Genomic DNA, 27,885 nt, shown 5'->3' with positions numbered 1-27,885 from the left:
CACCTCCCTGTATTCAAAGCATTATATGGAATTTTTGAAAATTTAGATGGGAGACAAAACTCTCCATTAACTGAGACTCACTTCCCACAACTTTTCTATCACTGCAGTTCAGAAAATGTTCATCATCCCGGAGACAGTACCATGGGTTAGATCCCTTCTTTGTGTTACCTGCTACATGTTTGTCCTTGTGTGATGTTTTAACTTCCTTTTGTCTAAGTATACACCTGGCACCAGTGACCTTTGCCAACACTCCCTGATTTCCAGGGCCACACATCATACACCAAAGTGCTACCAGATAATAAACAGAGCCCTGAGAAACACTGCAAGAAGACAGAAACACTATCACCTCTTACACCTGAACATCCCCTTAGAGTGCTAATTCAGTGAGACTACTGGCAAAAAAAGTAATTGAGCCTAATTCTGGTAATTTTTCCATGGTTTGATCCCACTAGCAGGAAGACTTTTCCACAGCCACATTACAGAAGTGTGTGTACAGTGATGAGCTGTACAGTGAATTGCTCTGCAAATCGTGGCCAACACCAGTGTGTAAGGATTGGAGCTGTCAGGAGTTTTTGGCAGGATGGAATTGTGTGTTTGTCATATACAGTCACCTTCCACTGAAGTAGCATAAAGAGCCAATTCCTGTGTTTCTAAAGAAACATCACCATGCTGCTTTCTTCATTCAAGATCAACAGCCATGGCATTATGAAGCACATCATTCAGGTATTATGCAGAATACTTTTTTTTAAAAGTGTATTTTCTATATAAAGTGTGAAATTATATACATAGAAAGTGTGCAAACAGAATGAACAAATATTACCTAATTTCTCCTTTATAGCTTTTAGTGTTTTAACTATTACATATGAAAAACTCTGCTCTGGGAGATCCAGAATGAATCCATTTCTAAAGTTTCTGGTTTTAATTGTGTAACTTTCCAACTAAAAGCAAAAACACAGTAATGTTTTGCCAGCAAAGATATGCTGCTAATGAAATTGCAGAATATGGGCCCAAAGAGGTGAAGTTCAGCAAATCATTTCCATAAAAGCACTTTTCACATGTGCTTTGTTTGTCAAAGCTCAGCCTGTTTGCAATGCCTCCAGGAGATCAAGCTAAATCTTTTTTCAGACTTTTGAAATTAAACTTTATTAATGTATTTCAGAACTGCTTTGGCATGTGCATGCCTCACCTACAGCCATCACAAATCACAATGAGCTGAACTGCTCAAGCTGAATTCCTCAAGCATGACTTTTGCAGAAAGGTCTCTATTACTTTGCTGGATCTCATGAAAAAACTGTGTGTCAAAGCTTATCAGTGTTTTCCAACTATATTGACTGGCTTTAGAAGGCATGATGTCTCTCCCTAAAACTTTTCTCCAAATTTGACTTTACAACCATATAAAATTGCCCAGTTAGAAGGAATTCTGAAGTAACAGCAGTTAAAGGGTTGGATGTTTGGAATGAATATTGTCAGACATGATTTTAACAGTAACCAGCATATTTTAATCTTGCTTCCTAAAAAATTATCAAAACCAAAGTTAATGCAAAGTGATTATAAGAAGAGTTAACCTGTCACACAACAGCACTCAGCAACTTGCAGCTGCCCACTTCAAGGTGCACACCATACCATGCATGAATCCAGGAGCATGAATCTTGAAACTGCAGCTAAAGAAATCTTCAAACACAAAATAAACCTTCCAGCTCCAGGAAAAAGAAGAATAAAGTTCAGCACGAAATCTAGAATCAGCCCACACAAGGAAAATAAATCAGTGTCTGTAACTGCTGTCAAATTCTCACTCCACAGCAAACAACAGATAGAACAAATTAAGAATGTAACTCGAGTTTCCACAAGGCTGGTGTGTTTACTCATTCTGATTACTGCAGGAGTTACTTGCTCTCATTTCTTTCTGGACTTTGGAAACAGATGATATGGATCTGTTCTGCAAAACACTCTACTTGCCAATAAAAAGATGGGTACAAGTTCCACCCTGACTCCTGAAGGACATGGTAGGTTGCTTTTGAGCTGACAGATGGTTTCACATTGCTGAATTTCAGGCAAGTCAAAGGCATCTTGGAGGAGAACTGATTACTTCTTTTGATCTCTGTTCTTATAATCATCAAACACACTGGTTGCCTGGAGACTCCTATATAAAATTCATCATTTGTAAAGAAACTAAGAAATCGACGTTACTTGGTATTTTTAATCTCCCATGGTAGCTTCCAGAAATTATCCTAATTCTTTTAGATCACGCGGCAAAGGACCATTCCATTAATTCAGTTAATGCCTCACACCTTAATGAGGGAAGTTAACTATTCACCTGTTTAGAGGAGTAAGTTGACAAAGAGGGGAGAGAGGGAAGAGATAAAAAGTCCCATCTTTAAGTAAAAATAACAAACTAGACTAGATAATAGAATACTGCTCATAAATCAGAGATACAGCTTTCCTTCAGTGTAATCCTGGAAAGGATTACAGAGGGGGCAGGTCAAGAACAAGCTCTGTAGCTCAAGACAGAAGTTCCAGACAAATAACTATTCCACTCTAAAGCACTTCAGAAATTTCATAACTTCAAAAGTTTCATAATAGTTAACAACGAATAAAAGACTGTTTTCAAGGGGTAAGATTTCTAAAATATTCTATGCAATTTGAAATGTTTAAATTCTGTTACAGTTTGTCTGGTTAATGTTTTAGAGATTACCTGAAGAAAGAAACAAAAAAGTCCCTACTCTCACCCACTTCACTGATATTTCCAGGTGATAAACCTGACAAAGAATATATTAGTGGCCATTAATTCCCACTTGCCTAACACTGGCAGAACATCCTTTTTAATTCACGACATTGCAGTTAAGTTCTGATAAGTGTTTTGGATAGGCCAAGGCAGTAGATAACAGGGGCTGCTGATAAGAGAATAAAGAGATAAAATAGTGGGACTTTTAGAGTGGAGAGACTGGCAGTGACTCTCTAACAGCATTCCTTGTATCCAGATATTATAAATAAGGCCTGAAAGGAGCGTGGATGCATAATTACAAATTAACTCTGAAGGGATATGAAGGTATAAGAAGAAATGCTACAGACATGAACTCACATCAAGCTTCTTCTGGATACAAGATGCTCATGTAAGACACGACCAGTCTCAATAAGATTTCAGGGGAAATTCTTACGTTTACAGGATATAGAACTTCCTATTTTTTTCTCAATCTAACAGTCACTCAGATCCCAACAGCTGAGATGAAAAGGCTTTGGCCTTCCCTAAGTACTCTTCCTACTTCTTTGCTCTTTATGTTAGACAAGATGCAAACAAAGCCTGGATCAGAGACTGAGTAACAGTGTGAACATGTACAATTCGTGGCTGCAAAGGTCTCTCAGGAGAGAGATACTCCTCCCTTGGCCTCCCAGGGCAGCCAGGCACAGAGCTGCTGTCCTTATAAGCCGAGCTGGACTTTTTTTTTTTTCCCTCCTGCGTCTGCAGTCAGTAAATGAGCTGATGCTCCACCTGCTGGAAAGAATGATGTGAGAGCTCCAGAATTCAGCAAGTCCTTTCTGTGTGGAAAAGGCCATCACTGAAATCTCAAACCACCACCTCGTGTCAGCAGACAAAAAGGTAGCCAAGATGTTACTTGTTTAAGACCCTGTCCCAAGGGGTCTGTTCAGTGTGCAGATCTTGTGGTGCCTTTGAAACCTCTTGTGTTGACTTTACAGAGTAAACAGCAACAGGACAATTGTGAATCTATGGACAAACTGCTATTGAGTAATTAAAATTGCAGGTTTAGAACTGAAGTGAGAACGAAATTATTTACTCAGAGGGTAGTAAGGCCAGAGGAGACCATGGAAATACTCCAAGGGCTGGAGCTCCTCTGCTCTGGAGCCAGACTGGGAGAGCTGGGAGTGTTTACCTGGAGAAGAAAAGGCTCCAGGGAGAGCTCAGAGCCCCGTCCAGGGCCTAAAGGGGCTCCAGGAGAGCTGGAGAGGGACTTTGGACAAGGGATGGAGGGACAGGACACAGGGAATGTCTGTAAGCTGAAGAAGGGCAGGTTTAGATGAAATACTAGGAAAGAATTCTCCACTGCAAAGGTGGTGAGACACTGGTGCCAGGCTGGACAGGGCTTGGAACAACCCAGTCTGGTGGGAAGGTGTCCCTGCCCATGGCAGAGGACTGGAATCAGAGGAGCTTTAAGGTTACTTGAGCTCAAACCACTCCATGACTATGAGGGCAAGAATTACTTTTGCTGAGAGTTTGATCTGGGTTTAACTTGTTTGGGGCAATATTAAGCTGAAAAGCTGCTGCACTGTTTCTTTTCCTCTCATTTCTACTAGCTTTTACTGTACTCTGAATTTTTCCAATGGTAACATGAAAGAAGGAAAAAAATAAAAAGCCCCAAACTAATTCCAACAGTGTAAAACATCTGCTGAGGGTCACCAGGCTGACAAACTACACATACAGCAAGTTAAAATAGGAATGGGGGAAAAAATAAAGCCTGAAGGTAAAAATGCATCTGGCAAGATCAAAGTCAGACAGCTCCTGCTAAACTCTTACAAGCAAAGTTCTTTTATGAGTTATGTTATGATTTACAGTGGACTTTGTTTCATTAAACTCAAACACAGATGCTTCAGATACACCTATAACGATGCCTGGAAGAAACCTCATCCTCACCCTCAGGCAGCCTGAGCCACTTCAGTTGGCTGCTCTGTGTGTCCCACACAAATAATGATGAGAGGGGCAGCTCCGATCTCTGCTCCCCGGGACCTGAGGGAGCTGCTGGAGCTGGGCCAGGAAGGTTTGGGCTGGATATCAGGGAAAGGTTCTTCCCCAGAGGGTGCTGGGCACTGCCCAGGCTCCCCAGGGAATGGGCACGGCCCCGAGGCTGCCAGAGCTCCAGGAGCGCTTGGACAGCGCTGCCAGGGATGCCCAGGGTGGGATTTGGGGTGTCTGGGCAGGGCCAGAGGCTGGACTGTGATGATCCTTGTGGGGTCCTTCCAGCTCAGGATATGCTACAATTCTATGATTCCAGAATTCTGAAAATAAAATAATAAACATATCTCCAACACAGAACATTAGTCTGACAGTTAACAAACATTTCCCAATTCAGAAGAAGCCAAGAATGTCAGAACCAACCCTGATGAATTGGGATTTGCAAGAAAGATGAGAATGCTGTTAGAAAAGTTAAAGAACTGCTGGAAAATGATTACTTTCCATCTCACTAAAGCCAAATACTTGAGAATACAGAAGCAGAACCTCTTCCCTCCCTAAAAGAACCATTTTAATAAATTATCAATTGCTTCATTTTGTCTATCCAGTTTTGGGTTTCCAGGGAGTAGCTGAATGATATTTTCAAATTTCAAGAACTACAGAAGCTGTCATTTCAGAGAGAGATTATTCTCTTATCTAACTAAAACTTCTAAGGACATCACCAAAGAATTTTCTCTGTTGTAGTTCTGCTCAGCAGCAAAAATAGTGGAAGATTTGCTAATGCCCAAAGGGAAAAGCTGCAGACAATTCAGATCCAAATTTTGTGATGTTTGACAGTGCTAATGAGTGATAATGAGCAACTCTTGAGATCATACAGAAATGACTAATATTCAAGATATCAAACTCCTCCTTTATGATTTAGTCCAGATCACTTTTTTTAAGCCATGGATAACTGTATGCCAGAACAGTCCCTGCTTTGCCTGGCACCCACACAGAACAGAGATGGAAAAAGGTGTTGTGCACCACCGAGCTCATCTCCACTGCAAAGCTCACATAGTCTCTAGCACAGAAGGGCAAATAAGAAGAAAGCTGCTAACTTCCCATCAGCAGCTTCAGGAAAATAAAGTTAGGTAAGAGACTTACTCCTCAACATCCAATTTCCAACCAAAGGAAGGCCTCTGTGTCTGTCTGAGACCCCACTTCCAGTGCTGTGTCCAGCTCTGGGGCTCCCAACATCAGAAGGATGGAGAGCAGGAGAGAGTCCTGAGGAGGCCACGGAGATGCTCCAAGGGCTGGAGCCCTCCTGCTCTGGAACCAGGCTGGGAGAGCTGGGGGTGTTCACCTGGAGAGGAGAAGGCTCCAGGGAGAGCTCAGAGCCTCTTCCAGGGCCTAAAGGGGCTCCAGGAGAGCCGGAGAGGGACTTTGAACAAGGGCCTGGGGTCATAGGACACAGGGAATGGCTTCCCACTGGCACAGGGCAGGATTAAATGGGATATTGGGATTAAATTCTTTCCTGTAAGGGTGGTGGGGCCCTGGCACAGGGTGCCCAGAGAAGCTGTGGCTGCTCCTGGATCCCTGGAAGTGTCCAAGGCCAGGCTGGATAGAGCTTGGAGCAACCTGGGCTAGTGGAAGGTGTCCCTGCCCATGGCAGGGGGCTGGAAATAGATGTTTCCTAACGTTCCTTCCAACTCAAACCATTCTGTGACCTGCAAAGGACAGAATGAAGTGGTAGAAGTGCCTAAGACACTCTGCTACTTTTCCCAAAGCATTATTTTCCTAAGGTGAAAATAACACTGGAGACCATAAGCAAGCAAAGGCATAAAAATATCACAACAGAACACAGGCAAAGTTCCTATTCCTTACTTACAAACATGCAAAACACTCTTTAAGGAGCATTCAAATTACCAAAATGATAGGTCAAAACTTGTAAATACCCAAAATTACAATGCTTCTGTAAGAATCATCATTAAATATTTACATTTCCTGAAGATCCATTATAACCATCCAAGAAACACGGAGGAAAAAAACCAAACTGGAGGAAGACCCCACAGGCCTGAGCACGTGAACAAACAATAAGATCTCTTACAAGTGGATGCTAGAAATGGCATACTCTGTCAGAATGTGGGGAACAGCACAGGAGTGGAATTTTCTAACAATCTTAACATCCCGCTCTCGACAAGAGAGGATGCAGCTCCACGCCGAAGCAGCTGCTCCCCGCAGGGTCCCGCTCTTACCTGGCTGGGCCTTGCCGGGATGCTGCTGTCCCGCTGCTCCCTGCGGAGGAGGAGGAGGAGGAGGAGGAGGGCTGGCTCCCGCTGCTGCCGTGCCCGGGGCCGGGCCGGGGGCGCTCAGAGCCCCGGTGGGCAGTGGCTGCCCCCGCTTTAGGAGCTGCTTCTGTTCCTGCTGGCGGAAGCGGGGAGGCACCTCTCGGGGCAGGTATCGGGACGCCGCAGGCTGCTGCCCGTTAGCAGACGCGCGCTTGCCATTGCTGCTGTTGGTGAGAGTGCTGGTGGAAGTACTGGTACCGGTACCGGCAGGTTGGGGCTGGCTTAAACTGGTCTTAATAGGTTCTGGCACTAGGGCAAAAGAAAATAATAATCATTGGTTTAGGATCTGAAAAGCTGCGGGGTGGTTTTTGTTTTACTGTAACTGACCAAACCTAAAAGTTGGCAGTGTGTTACTTTTTGCGTAGGTTTACTTTTTGTGTTGGTATCAGAAGCTTTTATGTCCTACTGAAACAAATCATCTGCATGGTTTAAAACAGGAGGGAGGACAAGAGAGAACTGTAACAATTTAGTATTGGAGAGAATGCTCATTTAAAGGGAGTGGCACACTGCTGCACCCACCTTGAGCCCCCACTGCCTTTTCAGTTCAGCAGTTTTTGGGGCAACCTTGCCAACATTAACATGAAATCCCACAGCCTACAGCCACGAAAACAAACATTTTCAGGCTTCTAATAAGCTCCCAAAAAAACAAACTAAAAGACCTGAGACACCAGCTTCTTCAGCAGTCATATAAACTGGGTTTCTTGTGGTCTTTATCCAAACCTTTGCATCAAACACGTAGGACATCCCAGTCACCAACATCTGCACTCCAGGTGTACATCTGACACCCCCCACACTAACCCAGCCTGCAATGAGCCAGCCAGGCCAGCAGTGCCAGGTCCCTTTGGGACAGGCAGGAGGGAGCGGGGCATGGCACTGGGGGATGGCAGCCCTGGCTTGGCTCACCTGGCAGCAGCTGTCAGAGCTGTTTGGCCACCCAGAGAAACTCTTTGGGCTTCTGGAATGAACAGAAGCAAGCACTGCTCCAGCTCACCACAAGCCACATCCAACAAGTGTAAAATTCCAGCTCATTCACAGTCACAGAATAGACTGAGTGGAAGGGACACACAAGGATCATCACCCAGGTGCTGGCCCCACACAGGACCCTCCCCAAGAGTCACACCTTGTGCCCAAGAACGCTGTCCAAATATTGCTTGAACTCTGTCATGGACACTATAAACCCACACTCAGCCTCTCTCCAGGCTCTGACACACCTGGAAAACTGAACAACTTCCACAGCCACAGCAGTGAACAGGCACCAAGGGAATGCTGAGGGCTGGTCCAAAGCAAGCAGGGACCTGACCAAGCAAAAATATGCCAAAAAGTCTGACAGAACCATCAGCATTTCACTTCTCCAAGATGTTTGCTCTGGAAGCCTACACAATTTCACCTGTGACTCTGTCTGTAACAAAAAAGGAACTGTAACAAAAAAGGAACTCTGCATATTTAAAAAAAAAAAAAATATTGAAGTACCACTAATACCTGAAGAGCAGAGAACAAACCTTACTTAGCTTTTCAAAACACACAATCAGCTTTGGAAACAAACAGTTTATCCTCACTCTGACAATTTAAAAAGTAGATTTAAAGTGTCATGGAATGCAGAATAATTATTTTCAAATACCAAATCTGCATCTGCAACACGTATGTGAAAACGATATTGTTTCCACAATACAAATAGATCTGTTGTTCACATGATAGAAAGTAAGTCTGACTTAATTTTAATGGGTTCGTTTTAGCTCCTATTGCTTCTGCTGCTACTGTTACAGCAATGTAAGCATTTACCTCTACCACCACCACCATCACAGAGATGTAAACATTTACAAACAGTGAGATCTGAAGGACTCAGGATTTCTGCAAAGTCATTTACCACAAGGTTCATCCAGAGCACTGCAGACACAGGCTGATCAACCAAAAATAACCCACCATTCCAGCCAGGGAGCTTCTCCAGCTCAGCTGACAGACCAGGCACACACATCCTGGTGCCAGCAGATGAGAGGGAATGCCAGGGAAGAGGAGGAAAAGGACAAGAGAATGGAAACCACTCACTGGCACGATGCCAGCAGAGCTGGGATTTGTCTGGCCCCAAGATTTTCACGAGGAATATTAATTAATTGGAAACATATTTTAGAGAACAAGACAGGCTGCTTTTAAAAAAGCATTATATTCTCGGTATTGTGTATGCATAAATCACATCTGATACTCCCAAAGTGCTGTGCATATAGATATATTTATTTTTTAAAAATCACTAATGCAAATCATAGAATAGACAACACTTTTCACTTTAATGTGAACTAACAAAGGTGTTTCATCACAAAGGTGAAGCCAGAGAAACCCAATTTCAGTGTTAGAGACAATGTTTCCCTCTACATATCTGAATCACAGATGAGAGAAAAGAACAAAGAATATCAAAATATCATTGTACTTTAGAATTAAAATATTTCTGCATATTCATGCTACTGGTCTTTCTTTAACCAAGACAGCAAAGTAATTTTTATTTCGTACATCAAAATGTCTTTAAAGAGTACTTAAATGGAAGCTCTTGCAAGAATACTATGTCTACAAATCATAGTAGCTGGAAAAGAACTGTTTAATTACACCAATGACAGGGAATAAAGCGAGAAGACTAAACAATATCACACAAATGGGCTTGAGCCCTAAATTCCAGCTTCATACCAGGCTGGAATTTAGACTTCAAATACAGCAACAATATTTAGAGAATATATATTACAAAGACAATACCACTGTGTTCTAAAGTCGTCCTCAGCAATGTTTAACCAGCAATTTTCACTTGATATGCACTGTGAGAAATACCAAATGTTCCAAGTGTCTACCCTGCATCTCCTAATTATTAATTGCTGTGTAATACTGGCAATAACAGCATCTTTGTAAACCCTTTAGCCATTCCCCTTGCTGCAGGGCTGCACCCTGAGACGATGGGTACCCCTGGCAGAACACACAGGGTCCAAACCATGGGGTTTTCCCCACTGCATGGCACAAAGGCAGAGCAGCCGGGGCACTGGGAGCTCTGCCTTTAATCAGCCCCAAGGGCTGAGCTGCCAATCCGTGGAGAGCCCTGGCAGCCCCCAGGAGCAGCCTGTCCACCCTTTCACCTGCAAGGAATCCACTGTCACGGCTAATGGCATGTGGGCAGCTGCTGGAAAGCCGGGAATTAAAACACAGCTTTTATGGTTAAATTTGCCTGAATGCAAAAAAGGTTGTTTAAATCGTGTGGGGGAAAGGATTTAACACCCAGTGATTTTCATAACCAGCACGTGGTTAAAGAGCTAAAGCAAGAACATTTAAGTGGAAAGCCTCTTGCAAAAATACAATTAAAGGCGTAAAATGAAAGCCTTGAGATTGCTTGCTCTTAAGATGTTTGTGATGGGTATCTGCTTACTCTCCATTCCGAGCTGTACATACACTAAACAATGAGCTTGCTTGTAATAATTATCAGTACTTAATGGTATCTAAACTTCTTAATCCAATTTTACCCAAACAAATCCAATAATTACTCCATATGCTTTTTGATGATTACAATCTCGGGAATCCCAACTGCATAAAAAAGTGTTACGAGCAATTGTAGGTGGATTTTATTAATATAATGAATAGGATCAGTCTAACAGATTTCAATTACAACAATAGCTTTTAAGTACATTTCTACGACATAAGGAAAGAACATGCATAAATGAAAGAAACTGGTTAAGCCACATAATACTGATTTATGGCAGCTTTTTCCTTTCATTCACCTCATTAACATTTCTCTATATTTCAGAATCCCCCACTCCAGCTCTATAAAACTTGCATTTCTAAAGCCTTCGAGGACCAGGCATTCCAGAAGAGAAACAGTTAAAACCCAGAAATGCATTCTTGGCTGCTACTGTGACAGGATTTATTTACAGCTTCTATTAAACACAGCAGCTCCATTACAAAGTGCTGGATGTGAGGAGAATTTTTGATTATACAATGCCAATGCCTCACTGCGTTAAACATATCATGCCAGTGTATTATTTTTTTCCTTCAGCAATTCGTTCAGGTCATTGTTTGATGGGTTTATGAATTCATTACAGGAAACAGATGGATCCCATAATTCAGAGCTATTCTCCCAGCCAATCATATGGGCAATTTTTTTCCTCATCTTGCTCCCCCCTCCAAATCAACCTTAATGAAGCCACTTCCTCCATGGCCAGTTCCCTGCACACAGACACTGCAGCAGCTCCACTGCTGCTTGAAGCTCCCTCCAAACACTAAAGGCTTTCCAAATGAAGCTGAGCAGGAGCACAATCCCACAGACAGCCCCTCCGAGGTCACACAGAGCGCCAGCAACTTACCCAAGTCGGGTGAAGACAGCCACGAAACACAGCATTAGAGCGGGCAAAGCCACATGTCCTCATTAGTGGGAAACCCATTTTTATTTGCTCACAAAAGTCTGTTACAGGAAAAAATTCTTGCCCCCCGCCCCCCCCCCCAATCTACTTTCAAAGGCTGAATTTTCATTTAGCAAATTACCTCCTTTGTCTCCTAAGTGCTGGGATTTGTTATCCACAGTGACATCTGCTGGCAACAGCAAAGGTGCTCAGAACTATTGCATAAAACCCACTTCTAATGTTTTTACACAAAAAAAAGTCATTTTTTCTGCCTGGATCATCCCTTCCCCCAAAATCATAAACTTCTGGGGAAAAAAAACCTGTAGAAAAGTTACATTCTAAAGACAAGATAATCCCAAAACTTATTTTCCACAGTTCTTGTAATGGCTTTAATAATGCAACCAGAAGCTGCTGTTTGACATCAAAGCCCACACTGAGTGTTATTGTGGCTTTAGAACTTTATCACTATTTATTTAAAGAAATGCCTTGACTTTGGGCCAATTCCTGATGGTATCATTTATCTAATATTCAGAACAAATAACGTCTTTTCCTGGTTTAACTTCATTTCCCCCCTCCATGTGACCTCCCAACCGACATGGTGCAGATTATTCTGCTTCCTCTCCCAGACATTTCCTCTCCACTTTCTTCTCTTGTCTTTTACAACATTTCCTTCCTCAGTCTTTCACCGTCCCAGTTCTAAAATCTTTTCTGTAACACACTTCTCCTGACAGACTTCTCACTTCTACCAACTTGGGACGTTCTACACAGAATTTGAATTTTTTTTTTTTTTTTTTTTTTTGCCAGGCAACTGGAAAATCAGAGCAGGAATTAACAGGAAGCTGCAAAGTTCATGGGAAACCTCTAAACCAGTTATTAGGATTTCTCAGCAATAGAAGGTCTTACCTTCTTATCTGCTGGCTTAATGCAAAGGTATGAAATAGAGAAGCACTGAGGACTTCATTCCCCACCCACCTCCACTTTGACTCTAAAGCAACATATCCACAAACCCAGCTGACCCTTGACTCCTATCCTGACACTCATTTGTTCCTCCCTCCCCTCAGACCCAGGTATTCACCTCAGTTCAAACAACTTCTGTCTGTTTGCTCACATTTCCCACCCGTGTCCCACCAGCCAAAGCTTTCTCTCTATATCTTAACCACGTAATGGCTGCTGAAATGACATTCTTACTTGATATTGTCATAAGCAAAGTGGGGAAATGTGAGCAAAATGTAAAATTGGTTGAAATGTTCTCTGGGAGAATCAATGGCTTGCTGTCAAAACAGAGTATGTTTCAGAAGAGATTCCACGGGGACTTGATCCAAGCCTACGCTGTTCAATATTTCGTTAACAGCTGGATGATGGACTAGAGAATATCCTTATTAAATCTGCAAATGACACCAAGATGGGAGAAGGAAGATGGGGGTGGTCAGATCGCTGTGTGACAGGATCAGAGCTCAGCAGTGATGAACTGGAGAAGTGATGTGACAAAACTACTACAATTCAATAAGGAAAGTCACATCACGTAATTAAATGCAGAACAGCAAACAACTTGCCCCACAGCAGTTCTGCAGAAAAAGAAGCAATTTTTTAGCAGCTCACAAACCAAAGAGGAGGAAAAGATAATCAAGATTGTAAAAAGCCAGGTGGTATAATGGGATAAACACCCAGCAACCCATCTACTCAAGCCTGGCATCACAAAACCTTCTGTGTCTGTACCCACAGCTGATCATCTCTCTTCCAGATGGAGCTGGACCACCTGGAAAGGGTACAAAGGAAATGGGAATCTGCGAACGGGAACTACCACAGCAGACCGAGGCAAGGGAGCAGTCAGTCTACAAGACACTGCGTACACAAACTTTAAAAAAAATACAAAGGAAGAGGATGAAATAATTTACTCCACCCCACAGTGAATAAGACAAGACTTGCTGGGTTTAAATAGCAAGTCAGGGAGATTTAGATTTACATTTCCAACAATAAGGCTCATTAAGGATTATCTGCAGACATGATACAGGTTTGGTGGTCTTGTCTCAGGGCAAGAGGATGGAATAAATGACCTCTCAAGAACCTTTAGAGCACATTTTCTACCACTCTGCGTGTAAAACAGAGCTCCAAATCCATCTTACTCAGTTCTCCCACTTCCCTCAGCCATGACAAAGAAATCACTTTTCTCTCAGGCTGATAGTCACAGCACTCCCCCCAGCTTCTGCTGATTTTTAAATAAGTTTCAGATGTGGCCTTTCTTCACCAGCCCTACTTGCAGATCCTCTCCATTTTGTTCTTCGTTAATGTAATGTAAATTTGAAATTGTATCAATCCTGAGTGACATTTTATCCCTTCACCACCATGGTGAATCCTCTGTGTAAGCCCAGCACAGCCCACCCTGAGGCAGAACTTCTGTGCAGCCAAGGGTCAGAGCCCAACTCTATTCACAAATTGAACTTTTTTCCTAAAAACTGGAGAAGTTCCTAACAAAAACATAGATCCTTGAGTACTTCAGAGCTCAGACACAAGATTTTGTTTCCCTTTCTGGAACAGCATCTACATTTTTTTTCTTGCAGATCTGTCAGCAGAGAGGGTGACAAATACTTTTGACAGAAAGACACAAAACCTGTTTTTGGTGACTCAACATGTATTTTTAAGTTTTTTTTCAATCCTATTCTACATTATTCAGGTTGGTTTCACATGCAGCAGTCTTGTGAGGAATACTTATACTTTTAACAGTTTTAATATCTTCCTCACTGCTTTCCTCCATGTTAGCACTGATTATAATTTTAATTTTAAATTCACAATTAATTAGCTGTGCCATTAAAAATGGTACAGCTAATTAGGTTGATAGGTTGTCATCAACAATAGATTGATAATCCAAAGCAAATATGATGCTCTCCCACTGCAAGCCAAACTCTCTCATGTTTATTGAAGGCTCTGAGTGCACACACATGGGGTTTGCCATCAGCTAATTGATGAGCAGAAATTGGACTGTACACATCAGGCCTCAAACTCAGCAGTCCAAGCTAGGAATCAGGACAGTGGGCAATGGAACAGTTAAACTCACTGAGCTGCATTCCTGCAGGACGTGAACTGATAACAGATGGTAACTTTCAAGACTTAACAATTCATCTGTTTCCTTTCAAGCGAGAGCTCTCCAACGGGCAGGCGCTGGGAACTCAAATACCAGTATTAATCATGTACATCTCTCTACACACAGACCTGGCCAAATGCTACTCCTTGTAAAGCAACAGATGAATAAATGAATTCACCTAACTAGAAGCTGCTCTCTGTCCTGAAGCCTCTGATATCTCAGCACAGGTGTATTTCCTTTAACACGTCGTCGTACATTTAACTTGGAATTCAGACCCCTGCAAACCCAATTCCCACCTCCAGAGCACGGCAATACACTGGCATTAGAAAGAGAACTTGGCTATTCTAAACGAAAATAATGAAGCTATTAGAACTTTTTAATCACTCATATTAATAATGTTAAGAAACAACAGCATTAACAACTGTCTGAAAAGGACAGGAGGGAGATAAAAGTCATTGCTGAGATGAATTAGCTGGTGCAGGAAATTACTAGAGTAAAATTTAAGTGAGAGGGCAGCTCTGAATGAAGAGAGGGACTCTCAGCAAGTGTTTAGAAATGTCGGCAGAGTATTTTCAGGTTTCTGATGTAAGACTTTCCTTAGAGTGTTCAGAACTCTTCACAGATAGAGAATTCACATCTTGTATCCCTTCCCAGAGTATTTAGGAACTGAACTCCCCCACTAATTTTATAAAGACCCACTAGGGAAACATAGTAAGTTCTATGCCACCACCAGTTCACGAGAGCATCACAAACACAATCTCAGCAATTCAGGAACACAGCAAAGGATCACACCACTGCCATGTCAGGAGCCAGCCATGGGCTCCCCCTTTCACCCCCATCTCACCCTGCAAACCCTCCTCAGTGTTGCTCCAGGCAATGTACCCCCAAAGCAGGAACTACACAATAAAAGAGTCAGAGAAGACAGGAAACGGCTTAAAGTTAAATTACACAAAACCAACACTATCATCACCACAAGTACCAGTGGGAAAATTCAAGCATGTAATAACAGATTAAATAACTTCATGCAGAGCCACGTAAGAAGTCTGGGCAGACCCAGGAAGTGAATCCTTCAATTTTAAGCTGACTGTGTACATTTAATCTCATTAGACAATGCTTTACACACAGTTTTCATATGCAAAAGAATTTTTTAAAAACAAATTTACAAATGGCACAGCCATCACACCAGACGTGGTGTTCTTCTTCCTTTCCACAGACCACTTCCAGGCACAGACTGAGGACTAAAATATTCTTTGCAGCAGAAACCCAATCGTTAAACCACACACACACAAACAGATAAATATGCAAATTCCCAGTAAATAGTACATTCATAGGAAACTGAAAACGAGGATAGCCTCAGTATCCACTGATTTACTGTATACAAAAGCCTGAAATTTCCTTCACCTTGAACAGTGATGGATCTACAGGTACAGCCCAGTCTTCAGCTGGGCTTGAAGAGTTAATCACAGTGTAAATGCTTCCAGTTTCACACGTAAGTGGTTGGGTACTGTAAAGATACCTCATATCCCCATCATTTCTATCTTGGGTTGCCTCTACAGAAATCCACTCAGCTCTGGTACACAGAGCACAGAGGGTATCACACTTGGAATGTGTGCTGTACCCACGGTCAGTCCACGCACGGTGGATGTTCCTGGAGTTTCAGGGTGTCTCAGGGTACAGTCAGTCTGGCATCCCACCCAGGACAACTGGGAATACTACACACTCACGTTACAGCAGGTACAAGCTCTTTTTCCACTTTGATATTTGAGCTGGAAAGAAGGTAAGGACTCACTCTGGCTATTTTCTGGAATGCCTGGAAATTGCCAGCGTGCAATTACGGATCAATATCCCAACATGAGGATAGAGAGATCAGTGTGTGCAGGACACCTCTGAGCTGCTGGGTGTGCAAGCAGCCTACGTGATTTTGTGTGCCCAAAAATCAGTGTCCAGGGAGCCCCAGGCCTGGAAAGTGTGGATACACCCTGGGCCCAACAGCCTGGACACATCACATCACTACACATAGGCACATTTTTCTCCTGGAAACCAGAAATACAGCTCCTCCAGATATTTCATTTTCGTTTTAGGGGAGCAGGCTGCACTGCTATTTAATTCCCTTCAGACCTGCCCATGGAAGTACGCTGTGACTGCCTGCAGATGACAGGGCTATTGCTCAGATATTTAGTGTAATGTTGCCTGACACTGCCTGTGCTGCTGGAATCATGGGACTGGGCACACATGTCACACTGACTAAAGGCCTGTGGAAACGCAAAGCCTTGGCCCTCCTGTCATGGAATATTTCATGTGCAACACTAAAACAGCAAGAATTTTGTGAGCAACCAGTAACAGCCCTCTGTAATTTTGGCATAACCCTTCCAGTTCACATTCTATCTCAAAAGAAGACTTAATATGTCTATACTACAGCTCTGAAGATAGTGTAGACTTATCTGAGCTATCATTTTAGATCAGTCTGCAGGAAAAACTGAAGCAGAGCCAACAGAGTGTCCAGCATGGACCAGCTTCCCCCACTCCTGGGCAGTGTGGATTTATTCCAAGTTTCAGGTAGCATCACCCTGAGAAACTGTGCATGGAGCCAACTCAATGAAAGGTAAACTTGAAATATTTTGGCCTTAGATGTCAAAATCCTGTGTCCTTATTAGGATAACTGAAGATGTGTTCATTTATACTTCACAAAATTATTTTGAAAATTGTTGCTTTGAGCAAGTAGGTTTTTAACATACAGAACCCACAGGGACACCATTACCACTTCAGGAGACTATACTGATAAAATTTCACAGATTTTCTATCATAGAAACCTGTTTGGGGTTCTACATCCTACTCTGGATGCAGTTCCTAGCATTTGAAAGACATGAAAATGTCTTTCAGAAAGGAGCAGCTGAGAAGAACTTGGAAGTCCAAAATGAAGAGTGATCCCTTACTCAACTAAACCCAGTTTAAGTCGTGCTCTAGAGATAAAACAAACAAACGAGTGTTTAAGTCTGCATACAGATCTGCAGTGAGGGAGAGGAAGAAAATACACTGACCTGAAAAATTGTATTTCAGTTTTTTAATACTTTCTTTTAAATCTAAACATGACATTTCATATGCAATAGTGGTTTTTCCAAATGAGCTTCTCAATGCTGGCCTCTTTCCTGGAAGGTTTTTGTTTGGAGCTAGGAGTTCATCTACCTGACAGCCAAGCCTGGAGAGTCTGAAACAAACTTCATTTCTGATTCAACACTGAATCTGAAGCAAACTCGTCATTAATTCAGTTTAAGCTGAACAGATTTTTTTACATCTCCAGTGCCATCGTGCATTAATGCCACATATGAAAAACAGGATTTAAATTACTCAGAAACATGAAGAAAGCAATTCCAGCAGTTTACAGACCTTCTCCTATTCAGGTCCTTCAGGAAAATTTCCTAAAGGAAAGCCGACTAAAACCTGATGGGGATTCAGCGATCATTTCCCTGCAGGTAAGGTGGAACCAAAGAAAACCCTAAGAACAAAGCGAGTTCATTTGCTGAGCACATTTTGCCAGGACACCCCTTCAGTGAGCAGTGCCCAGGGAAGCTCTTCCTGAGATTCCAGCACCCACACAGAGCAGGAAGAGCAGGCCCAGAGGAAGCACTGTGGATCCATCCCGTGTTTCCAGCGGGGTTGTTGTCCCAGTGACAGCCCTGGGTGAGCGGGCTGTCACCATAGCAACTTTCACCAAGAACTCACAATGCACCCAAACGAACTCCGAGCTAAATTAACTTATTGCATGTCACCAGTGAGAAATGACTGTTCAGAGGTAATTTTCTGTACTAATATGTAATAGAGTTAACTCTCTAAATTGAATTAAATTAATTAAATGCCACTCCCAGTAAATCAGATTCTATTACATGAATGTTAAAAGAAATTAAAGATGTTTTAATAAAGATTACTAATAATAACTTAATATTATTACTTCATTTTAATTCAAAAATTCTGCTCAGTTTATTTTAGACACATGTCTTCCCCTCACTAGGAAGGAATACCTAATTACTACACATGCATTACACACAGTTACTTCATAGAAATGGGCTTAGACTTAGCTAAAAGAAGCAACACCAGAATTTTAAGAAGAAATACAGCTTGGTTTAATAAGTGGCATCCTAGGATTCTTTCTACCCTCACACTTTGGGTAAATGCCACACTTTCAATGAGTGTGTCCAGGTTGCAGAGTTTCATTTCTGCTTTTTGCAGAAAAAAAATAAAAATGTCTTGCAGTAAGGTCAATTGCAAAGAAGAGGAAAACGCCATGTCTGGCTAGGGAGGGTACAAAAATAACAGCTCTTTAACGGCTTTGCAGATCTATCTAACAGTGCATTATTAAGCTTGTTTTTTAAAGTAGATTCTTGCACTTTGGAGCAGGACACACAGCTGGGAGGCAAATCTAAGATGTTCCCAGTTGCTCACGTAAATAAAAAGTTAAAATTGCCAGCTGATGGTGTTTGTGCGGTCCCCACGATCCTGACTTTAACTCGTAGCACACTCACCAAGACACTCTGGGCAAAAACGGGGGCTATTTAACAATAAACAGTTCTCAGAATTCCAAACCACATTATTCAGTTTTATCCATTATTGAGTTTTCAGAAGGAAGCTGTGTTTGTGCTGAGAAGGCAGCTGGTGACAGCAGAGGGAGCACACGGAGCTGCCACATCTGCCACTGGCCACAGGATGACAATGACGTCAGCCCGAGCACCAGCTCAGTTCAACACTGGAGGAAAGGCAGCACTGCCACTAAAAGAATATGGTAAATAAGGATTAAAACATTCCCTGAATCTCCAGCAAATGTGGGAAGCAATGGTGAGTTAAGGCTGTGACAACCCCGTGCGGTGGAACAAGATGAGTTTTAACATCTCACCTACATCCCAGGTATCAGTAAAATGGGATTATGGATTTAAGTGTTCAGTGTTACAATGCATCTAAGTTATTATCCACAGATTTTAAGTTAGATTTTTTTTTTTTTTAAGTCTTGGTATCCATAATAAGGCACTAAATCACAAAGTCTTCCATGGATTTTTTTCTGGGAAGAAGAGCTGAACAACTGAGGAGGCTGAAGGCGACCTCTCATTTGATTTCCCACTGTGATCACCGGACAAGGTTAGAGATAACTATACAACAAAGACAAAAAAATTAAATTATTACTCCTGGAAACTGGCAGCAAGATATGAATTATGATGGAGCCTATGTCAGAAAGTTGGCACTGAACACATTATTTTCTTCTGTTCCCCCCTGAAGACTTTCTCCTGTTGAGAAAGGAGATGCCAGGTGCTCACATGTATGGCAGGAAAGAACAGCCAGTGCAGGACAGGACAGCCTGAAACCCCCAGCAAGAAGGGTTCTCATGGTTTGTCAGCCAAGTCTAAACAAGTGCAGTGGGAACTGTGGGGAAATTAAAGCAAGGAATATATTTAAATCTATACTTCAGAGGACTACCTGCAGAGGGAAAATGGGTAGTGATTAAGCAGGAGAAATGGGGAGTGAAGAAGAAACTGCAGATAATCAAACTGAGGTCTTCACAGAATCAAAGAAAGCATCTGAAACTTGGGAGTTTCTCAAAGCAAGCTGAGTTTACAGACAGAAAAGTGAAAGAGAAGGATCAGCACTGCTGTGGAACAGCCTGGATTAGAGAGGGAGCAATGGGGGAGCCTGAAAGGCACAGAAAAGAAATCAGCCTTAGGTTTTACTTGTAAACAGCAGCAGGTTACTGTTCCACAGATTAACTCAAAGGCTACTTAATAATTCTTCAATCACACTGTGCTGGTTTTGGCTGGGACAGAGTTAATTTTTTTACAGTAGCTGGTTTGGGGCTGTGGTTTGAATTTGTGCTGATAACCCAGGGTGTTTTCATTACTGCTGAGCAGTGCTCACGGAGAGCCAAGGCCTGTTCTGCTCCTCACCCCACACTGCCAGCGAGGGGGCTGGGGGGAACACAAGGAGCTGGGAGGGGACACAGCCAGGACAGCTGACTCCAGGGAATATTCCACACCAGATGGTGTCACCATATAAAGCTGGGGGAGAAGGAGGAAGATGGGGATGTTTGGAGTGATGGTGTTTGTCTTCCCCACTCACTGTTCCCTGTGATGCAGCCCTGGTGTCAGGGATGGCTGAACACCTGCCTGCCATGGCAAGGGGGAATGGACTCCTTGTTTTGCTTTGCCTCTGTGTGTGTGACTTTTGCTTTACTTATTAAACTGTTTTTATCTCAACCCACGAGTTTTCTCACTTTTACTCCTCACATTCTCTCCGCATCCTGCCGGGGGGAGTGAGCAAGGCGCTGAGCTCCCGCCTGGGGTTAAACCACGACATACAGATACTGCATTTAAAAAATAATTCTGCACTAACTGGAAGGACTTCTGAAGAAGAAAAACAAATTATTGTGGTTTGAAAAACAGCCTGAAAACACTAGCACAAGGAAAAACTGGATGGGCTGTTAAGTAAAAAACAGGAGACACAAAAAGGCCTCTGCAGTGGAGGGGAAGATCAGCTCTCCACAAACTGGGCAAAGCAGCCAACAAAGAAAGGGCTTAAGTTACAGGAAAGACTGTTCAGGCTGAATTTGAAGATGACTTTCCAACAATAATCAAAATATCTTTCAAGAACATCTGTTTGGCCAATCTGAGAAAGGAGAGAGGGTTAGGATCATCCTTTTTTGCTCATCGAAAGGGATATATCTAGTCCTGTGACAAGAGACCTCAATGTGGCATTTGAATTTATGGAGTTGAAGAATCACCAGTTCTCTAGCTTACTAACTGATGTGCTTCACAGCAAAAGCTCATGAGAGCCTGTCTGGCCTCCTAACAGTAAAAAGTCTGGCTGGCTCCATAAAAACTGATGAAAAAAAAAGACAGCCACAGCAGCCAAATCAGAAATTACGCCTGAAACATTAAGAGCATCCTGAAAACAGGAGGACAGATCTTCAGGAGACTATGATAAGACAGAGAACTATTTCTGCTAACATGGGAAGAGGCCACCAGGAGCCTGAGTCACACCAAGCTCAGCTGTTCCTATTGGGCAAAAAATAATAACAGTGGCTGCCACACCCGGGGCAGCTGAGGAGCCTCTGAAGCATTCGGTTGTGCTGTTAAACACAGGTCCCACAAGACAGCTTAGCATGAGCCACTGCTGCCACCCCACACGGGCAGGATGCCTGCAGGGAAAATCACCTCCTCTCGGGATGCTAATGCACACTGCACTGCCTGAACCAGTTCAGGAATAACCTGAAGGATCAGGTGCACAATGCACACCTGAGCAGAAGCTTTGGAGCATTTACCAGAGTGTCAGCTGGTTAAACAGACATTTTAAGTAGTCCTGTAGGATTTGTAAAGTATGGGCTACCACCTTAACAACTCAGGAAAAACATTAAAATAATCTAGCAAAACACAGGGAAGCCAAGGGTTCTCAGAGTAACCTTACAGAGGAAGGTCAACACCGCATAGTCAACAGGAGAACACAAAGTCCCTCAGGCCAAATGCTTCACACACAGTGTAAAAGAATCAAAACCACATTTTCATTCCCTTCCTCTTCCTAAGATAACCCGCTCCAGAATTTGTACAGTAACTATTCTAGGAGCATGTACTAGCGTTAGAGTTCAAAGTGGATTTCATCCTTCCCAAGGAAGGGATCAGGTAACCTTAGAAACCCGGCATGTATCTCAAAACAATCACTACCAAAGTGAGCTAATACATCTCCTGATGAACCTCTCTTCAGCTCACAGTTTGCAGATCTTATCAACATTATATTTATATGCCTTACAAGCCTCCTCCAGGTAGCAAGATGATAATCTAATAATGGAAAGTGGTCAGCACACTGCAGATAAATCAAAGCTGATAGGTCCTTTTTTTCATGGGAAACTGTTAGCTGCCTTCTCCATGAAAACCTGCGTGAGCCAGGCCTCGAGGCAGAGAAGAAACTGCCTTTGTGGACATGTTTCTTTAAAAGAAGAATAAAAGTGAACAACAGACTTTAGTTCAAAAAGTAAAGGGAGGAGCAGCACACTGATGAACAGGTGAGTTGTGCTGTAAAGTCACTTCCAAGGAAACAAATCTCAGACTCTGCTGGATGGGGAACAGGTGTGGGATGGGTGTGTGCTGCTATCAGTCCATACAAAAGTGGCACCTTACAAAGGAAATACTGGGGCATATATGCTCTGAGGGATGGCAAATATCAGACAACATTCTTTTAAAATTGGAAAACAGTTATTTTACAAGCAGACTGACAGAAGAAGAGAGCATTTGCCAATGCCTGAGCTGCTGCAATGCCTAAAATGCAGCAGTTTGACCATTTCACAACCCACATGCTCCACACACTGCACTGGAACAGCAGCAGGAAGGAAAGCAGCCACTGTGGGCAGATAAATACCCATAACCCAGCGTGCAGTTTGATCATAACCAACATCATTATCAGTGTGCAGCTGTGTTACAATTTATCTTCTAGAATATCCAGTTGTCAACAACTCTATTGGCAGTTCTGTTGTTGAGAAAGCAAACTGGGATTTATCTGAGAGCACTTCCCACCAAGGGGCACCCTGACAATTAGGCCTAGAGTAAAAAAGCCAGGCTGCTGTTACCTAATCTGTGCTTACTCTCTCTTCAAAGGGTATTCTTGGAGAGATAATGTCCTAGGCCAGAAATGTATTTGACAATGTAAAGAGAAATCTGATGATGCACATTTCGTCCTGCTGCCTTCAGGCAGGGTGTCAACCTTTGCAACACCTAGAGCATTTGAAAAGTGCTTTTAACCAACTGTGTCTAATATTGGAAAGCTCCCATTTTTATCTAGCTCTAAAACTATTTACAGGTCAGGCTGTTGCCATCCTCAATCTGATAAACCCTGATCATTCCTGAGGAAACTGAGAAAAAGCAAAGCAAGAGGAAGACCAGAGCAATATTCTGCCTGTATTTATATTATGAGCACATGCCTAAATTTACATAACAAACGACAACAGACCATCTCTAAGGGGAATAAAAACTACCTGAGGAGCACTAGGAGTATCTACTTGAGCCCTTACCTACTTTTCTATTCCCAGATGAGGAATCTGCAAAGCTCACAAGGTAAGCACTGACCAGGACTGGAGGTGCTTTACTGGAGCAAAGCAGCAGCAACTCCAGGCAAAGACACTGAAGCACTTCTTAGGGGACAGCTGTCCTGTAAATCCACCTCAGGCTCGGAGTTATATGTTTGTTTTTCTTTAAGAGATAAAATGTTTTTTCCCAAAAACCTATACTAATTGCTTTGGTGTCTTGCTGTTTGAAAAGAGCATTTCTTTGAAAGCTAAGGCGTCTACAGCTTCCTAGGAGCTACAGAAGATTTAAACCTTCAGAACTGCCAGTCCTTGCTCGCAGGGAGCCAGCCCTGACAAACCCTCTTTCCTGCAGAAAGACACCAATTCTCAATGCAAAACCCTCCTTGGGCACCTTTGACTTGCAAAGCAGCAAGACCAACACAGAAAGAGCTACAAACCCAAATAAAGTTTACCAAAGATTATTCATGCATTTACTGTTTACCTCAATTTTTTCTCCTTCACTTCACAATGGCAATGTTGAAGGTACTCATAATTCTTGCACTTGTGAGAGCAAAAAGCCTATTAGATACCACTGAACTACTGCCTGTCACAGTCATAAAGAAAAGTAGGTAGGAAATCAAAGTTTTTTTCTCTACTATTTAACTCCAACCCTCCCAGCTCATCCTTCTTGCTTTGTCTCCTTGACTACGCAAATTGTTCCTCCTGTCTGCTCCAATCTTTTTGCATTTTCTACTCCTCTTCACCCAGTACTGGACTCACAAATTACTTCCATCCTCTATTCTATGCAGGCTGTAAAATGGTAATTACTCCTCTATCAGAGAAGTGATATCTCAGTGGGTTTTATGAACAAATTCATGTTTGTTTAAAGATACTTATAATAGCAAAACACCCCCATGATAACGCTTATCAAAAAGAAAACATTTTTGTGCTACAAAGCCTTAACGTATGGCCACAGGTTATCATTAAGTTATCAAGTGACTGCATATTAAGATCTAATTGAAGAACTTATTGCAGTGCTCCCCCTCCTTCTGCAATGATGATTTATGGCACATTTTGTCACTACAATGTGCAGCAGTTCAGTACAAACACAGCACTTAACTAACAAGATGACAGAGGCAGATATTCAAGCATAAGCTATAAATACTCAAATGAGTCAGAGGCTGTAAATCTGTTGTAAATCATACCTGATTTGTAGGCTGGAACACATTTTCTAATCTTATGGAAAAAGGCTCTGCTGGTTCCTACAATAATATGACACGAACCATAAAAACTCAAGACTTTGCTTTTTAAAAAAGACTGATTGCGTTACACGCTGTTGTAATTCTACTTAAAATATTGATGGGATTCTCTAAAAAGTTTCATTTTCCCTTATTTCCTATGGAACCACCACTAAACACCAGTAACATCTACCACAGCCAAAAGGAGCACATTATCAATATACATAAATTGCATTCCTGTATGAGCAGAATGGAGGTTACAGGAAGGTGATTCACACACACAAGCACAAGCAAAGAACATTCTAACAGCCCATTTTGGGCAGAGTAAGTAAAAAAATCAATTTAAAAATACGTAACAATCTACATGGCTGATTTGGAAATGAAAATAACCTGGCTTTGAAAACAGGTATGCTGCTACTTCAGTCATCCCAAAAGAAATGCCAGAGCGGAGGATGGGATCTCAGATATTTTCATCCATTCCTTTTTTCCTTTTAACTCCCCTTTCTAATACAGTGCATCATGTTCCTCCAGGTAAAATACACAGCACTGCTTGTGGGATAACAGATAACCTGAAGGAAGCATGCCAACATTTGTGACACCACAACGGTTTACCGAGCAACCACACGCTGCTAAATGTTTTCTGTTCAGTCCCCCAAAATAAAATGTATCAAAGCGTAAACCTTGGCAGAATAATCTCCCAGTCTGCAGACAACCTCCCTGACTCTGCGAGTTGCATATTAAAATCATCACACACCGAGGAGTCCCAAGGCACACAGCCCAGACAGCCTGGGGGAGGGGACAGCTCCGCAACAGACCACAGATGGAAGGGAATGATGCTCAGCTCAGCATCCACTGCACCACTGGAACAGAGGACAGGCAGTGCTGGACAGGCTGCTGAATCCCAGGATCGCTGCAGCCACTCTGGCTTCTGCAATCCTGCTTCATCATTCCCCAGGAGTGAGCTCAAGGTCCCACTTTCCCCTTGGAAAGCCCACCTCTCCCTTCCTGGTCCCATGCCATGAACATGCCAGACAGACCTACAAGGATCATGGAGGTCCAAGAGGCAGAGAGTCACCATCTCTGCTTTACAGTAAAGGAATAAAAATATTTTCCAGCTAACATTTCAAATCAAAATATTTACCAAAATACTTTCTATGCTGGACTATTTGTGGTATAAACAATTACTTCTCTGTTTGCAGATTTAACACTTACCTTTATTGCAGATAATGCTGGAGGGTTGGATGCATACTTTGCCCTTCAATTACCAGGGTGGATGTTTAAGTAACGAAACACTTAAGCTATTTTATATCAGCTTTAGGCAAATGCATTCAGCTGAAGTGGGAGTGAAACAGGCAAGACACTGATCACCTGTGCTGACTAAACCTGCGGGAGGATGGCTAGAAGAGAAGCAGGCAGCAAAACACACCCTGAGATAGTATTTATGACAAGCACAGCTCCCTTAAAGTCCCTGTAGTTATTAAATAACAGCCATTCCCATACTAGTGACCCTTTACCATACAGAACAGAAGTTGTAGTTACAGCTGGATGTTTTCATTAGAAAAGCCTTTATACACAAAGTTTCTTGATCAAGTGCATATAAAGTGGCAGGAGTTTACACATGTAAAATAAACACTAATAGCCTGTGCTCAATAGTCCTGCTCTCAAAAAAATTACCATAAAAGAACAGCAACTTGAATGTGCAATAAAAACCTGCTCATTTCCCACCTCATCTAATTCTGCAGTGCTTCTCTCCAGCTGAACAGGAAGACTACTTTCATTTGTTTTCAAGTAATTGAGAAACATTTCAGGTCTTTATCAGCTCTCCAATCTTTCTTCCTTTCACACATTCCCTAGAATTGTTGCCAACAGCGTATTTATAAAAGATCCAGCCTCACAAAAACACTCAGGCAAACAATGTTGCAGGAAAAAAAACCCAGAAACTGAAGGAGCTGTTATGTAGGGAAGACTTAAAGGGTTGGATCATTATTTGAACAGAAAAAATAATTTGTTTCAGTGGACAGAAGAGCTGTGTGAGGGAGCACTTCCTAGGGCTGCACTCCAGCAGCAGCCACATACCTTTCCCCTAAGGGTGGAAATGCGTGTTTATTTTGGAAGGGGTTTGTGCTCCACATCACAAATGGAAACATTCAGCTGGGGCTGAGGCCTCAGAGCAAGACTGAACTGACACCACACCACAAACACACCCCCACAGGAAACCTCCTTCCTCTTACTTCGTTTCTCTTTCCTGAGGCCTCACCAGTGACTAAACCTGCAGCAGCCCAGATCAGCTCAGAGCTACACGTACGAAACACATGAGTTCATTATTGGCCAGGACAGCAACTTCACACCTCTGTGACAGACAAATCAAAACTTACTATTAATTAAAAAGAATTAGACCTTGATCACAGGCTTCTAGCACAGAAGAAGCCAACCCAAAGGGCAAACCCTCCCTCCCCCTCAAGCCCCACCACCTGGCCCTGCCCACCCACTTCAGCAAAGTGCCTTCTCCTGCACAAACACTGCTGAGAGCAAACAAGGAACTGCACAAACAGCCTGCCCCAGGCAGCTGAAAAACAAACTGAAAAACCCTTCCAGATCCCATCTGCACTTGTATGATTTCTTTTTCTCCACTAGGGCCCAACTGGTGCAAGCACCTCGCACTGCCATGGCAACCCAGTTGCAGAACTCACACACACATAAAATGAAGCAATTTTTTTTAAGCTACCACAAACAGCTCCATTAAATCATATTTATAAAGATCTCACCTACCAAAACCTACATTTTGCAAAACACCCAGTTCCAGTCCAGTTTTAATCTCTGATTTAATACATCCTGCCATTGGCATGCATTACCTGCAGCAGTCCATTCACTCAGTTTTACTGTATCATCCTGTCTTCACAACTAATTTAATTGCTGTGTCCCACATAGGAAATAAATTAACTGAAGACAATGATAATCCCTGTGTTGCCTTTTAGTTCTAGTTGCATTTGTCACTCAACCTTTTGAAAATGTATCCAAATAAAGCACTTGGTGCAGCACTGCAATAAAGTTTACAGTCAACTCTGAATATTCTAAGAAAAAGGTTCAGTCAAATTTTTCCTCTTACTTAATTTTGTATTCATATTTTCTATATTTTAAGAAATTCCTGCTACCTCTCATAAGCTCATACAC

General features: G+C 42.5%; 1 protein-coding gene across 10 annotated transcripts in view; it reads right to left on the bottom strand.

The window, feature by feature from the left end:
- The window catches only part of TNRC6C (trinucleotide repeat containing adaptor 6C), a 97,047-nt gene that overhangs the window by 45,683 nt on the left and 23,479 nt on the right, over nucleotides 1-27,885 (bottom strand). For all 10 annotated transcript variants that reach the window (XM_082293875.1, XM_082293877.1, XM_082293873.1 and 7 more), the window contains one exon: nucleotides 6,916-7,257. In XM_082293875.1, coding sequence (XP_082150001.1) covers nucleotides 6,916-7,257 — 342 coding nt within the window. The remainder of the gene's footprint in view (nucleotides 1-6,915; nucleotides 7,258-27,885) is intronic.

Source organism: Coloeus monedula, assembly GCF_965178545.1.
Source record: "Coloeus monedula genome assembly, chromosome: 19".
NCBI lineage: Eukaryota > Metazoa > Chordata > Aves > Passeriformes > Corvidae > Coloeus > Coloeus monedula.
Note: the sequence above shows the minus strand (reverse complement) of the source record. Positions and strands in the feature narration are given on the sequence as shown.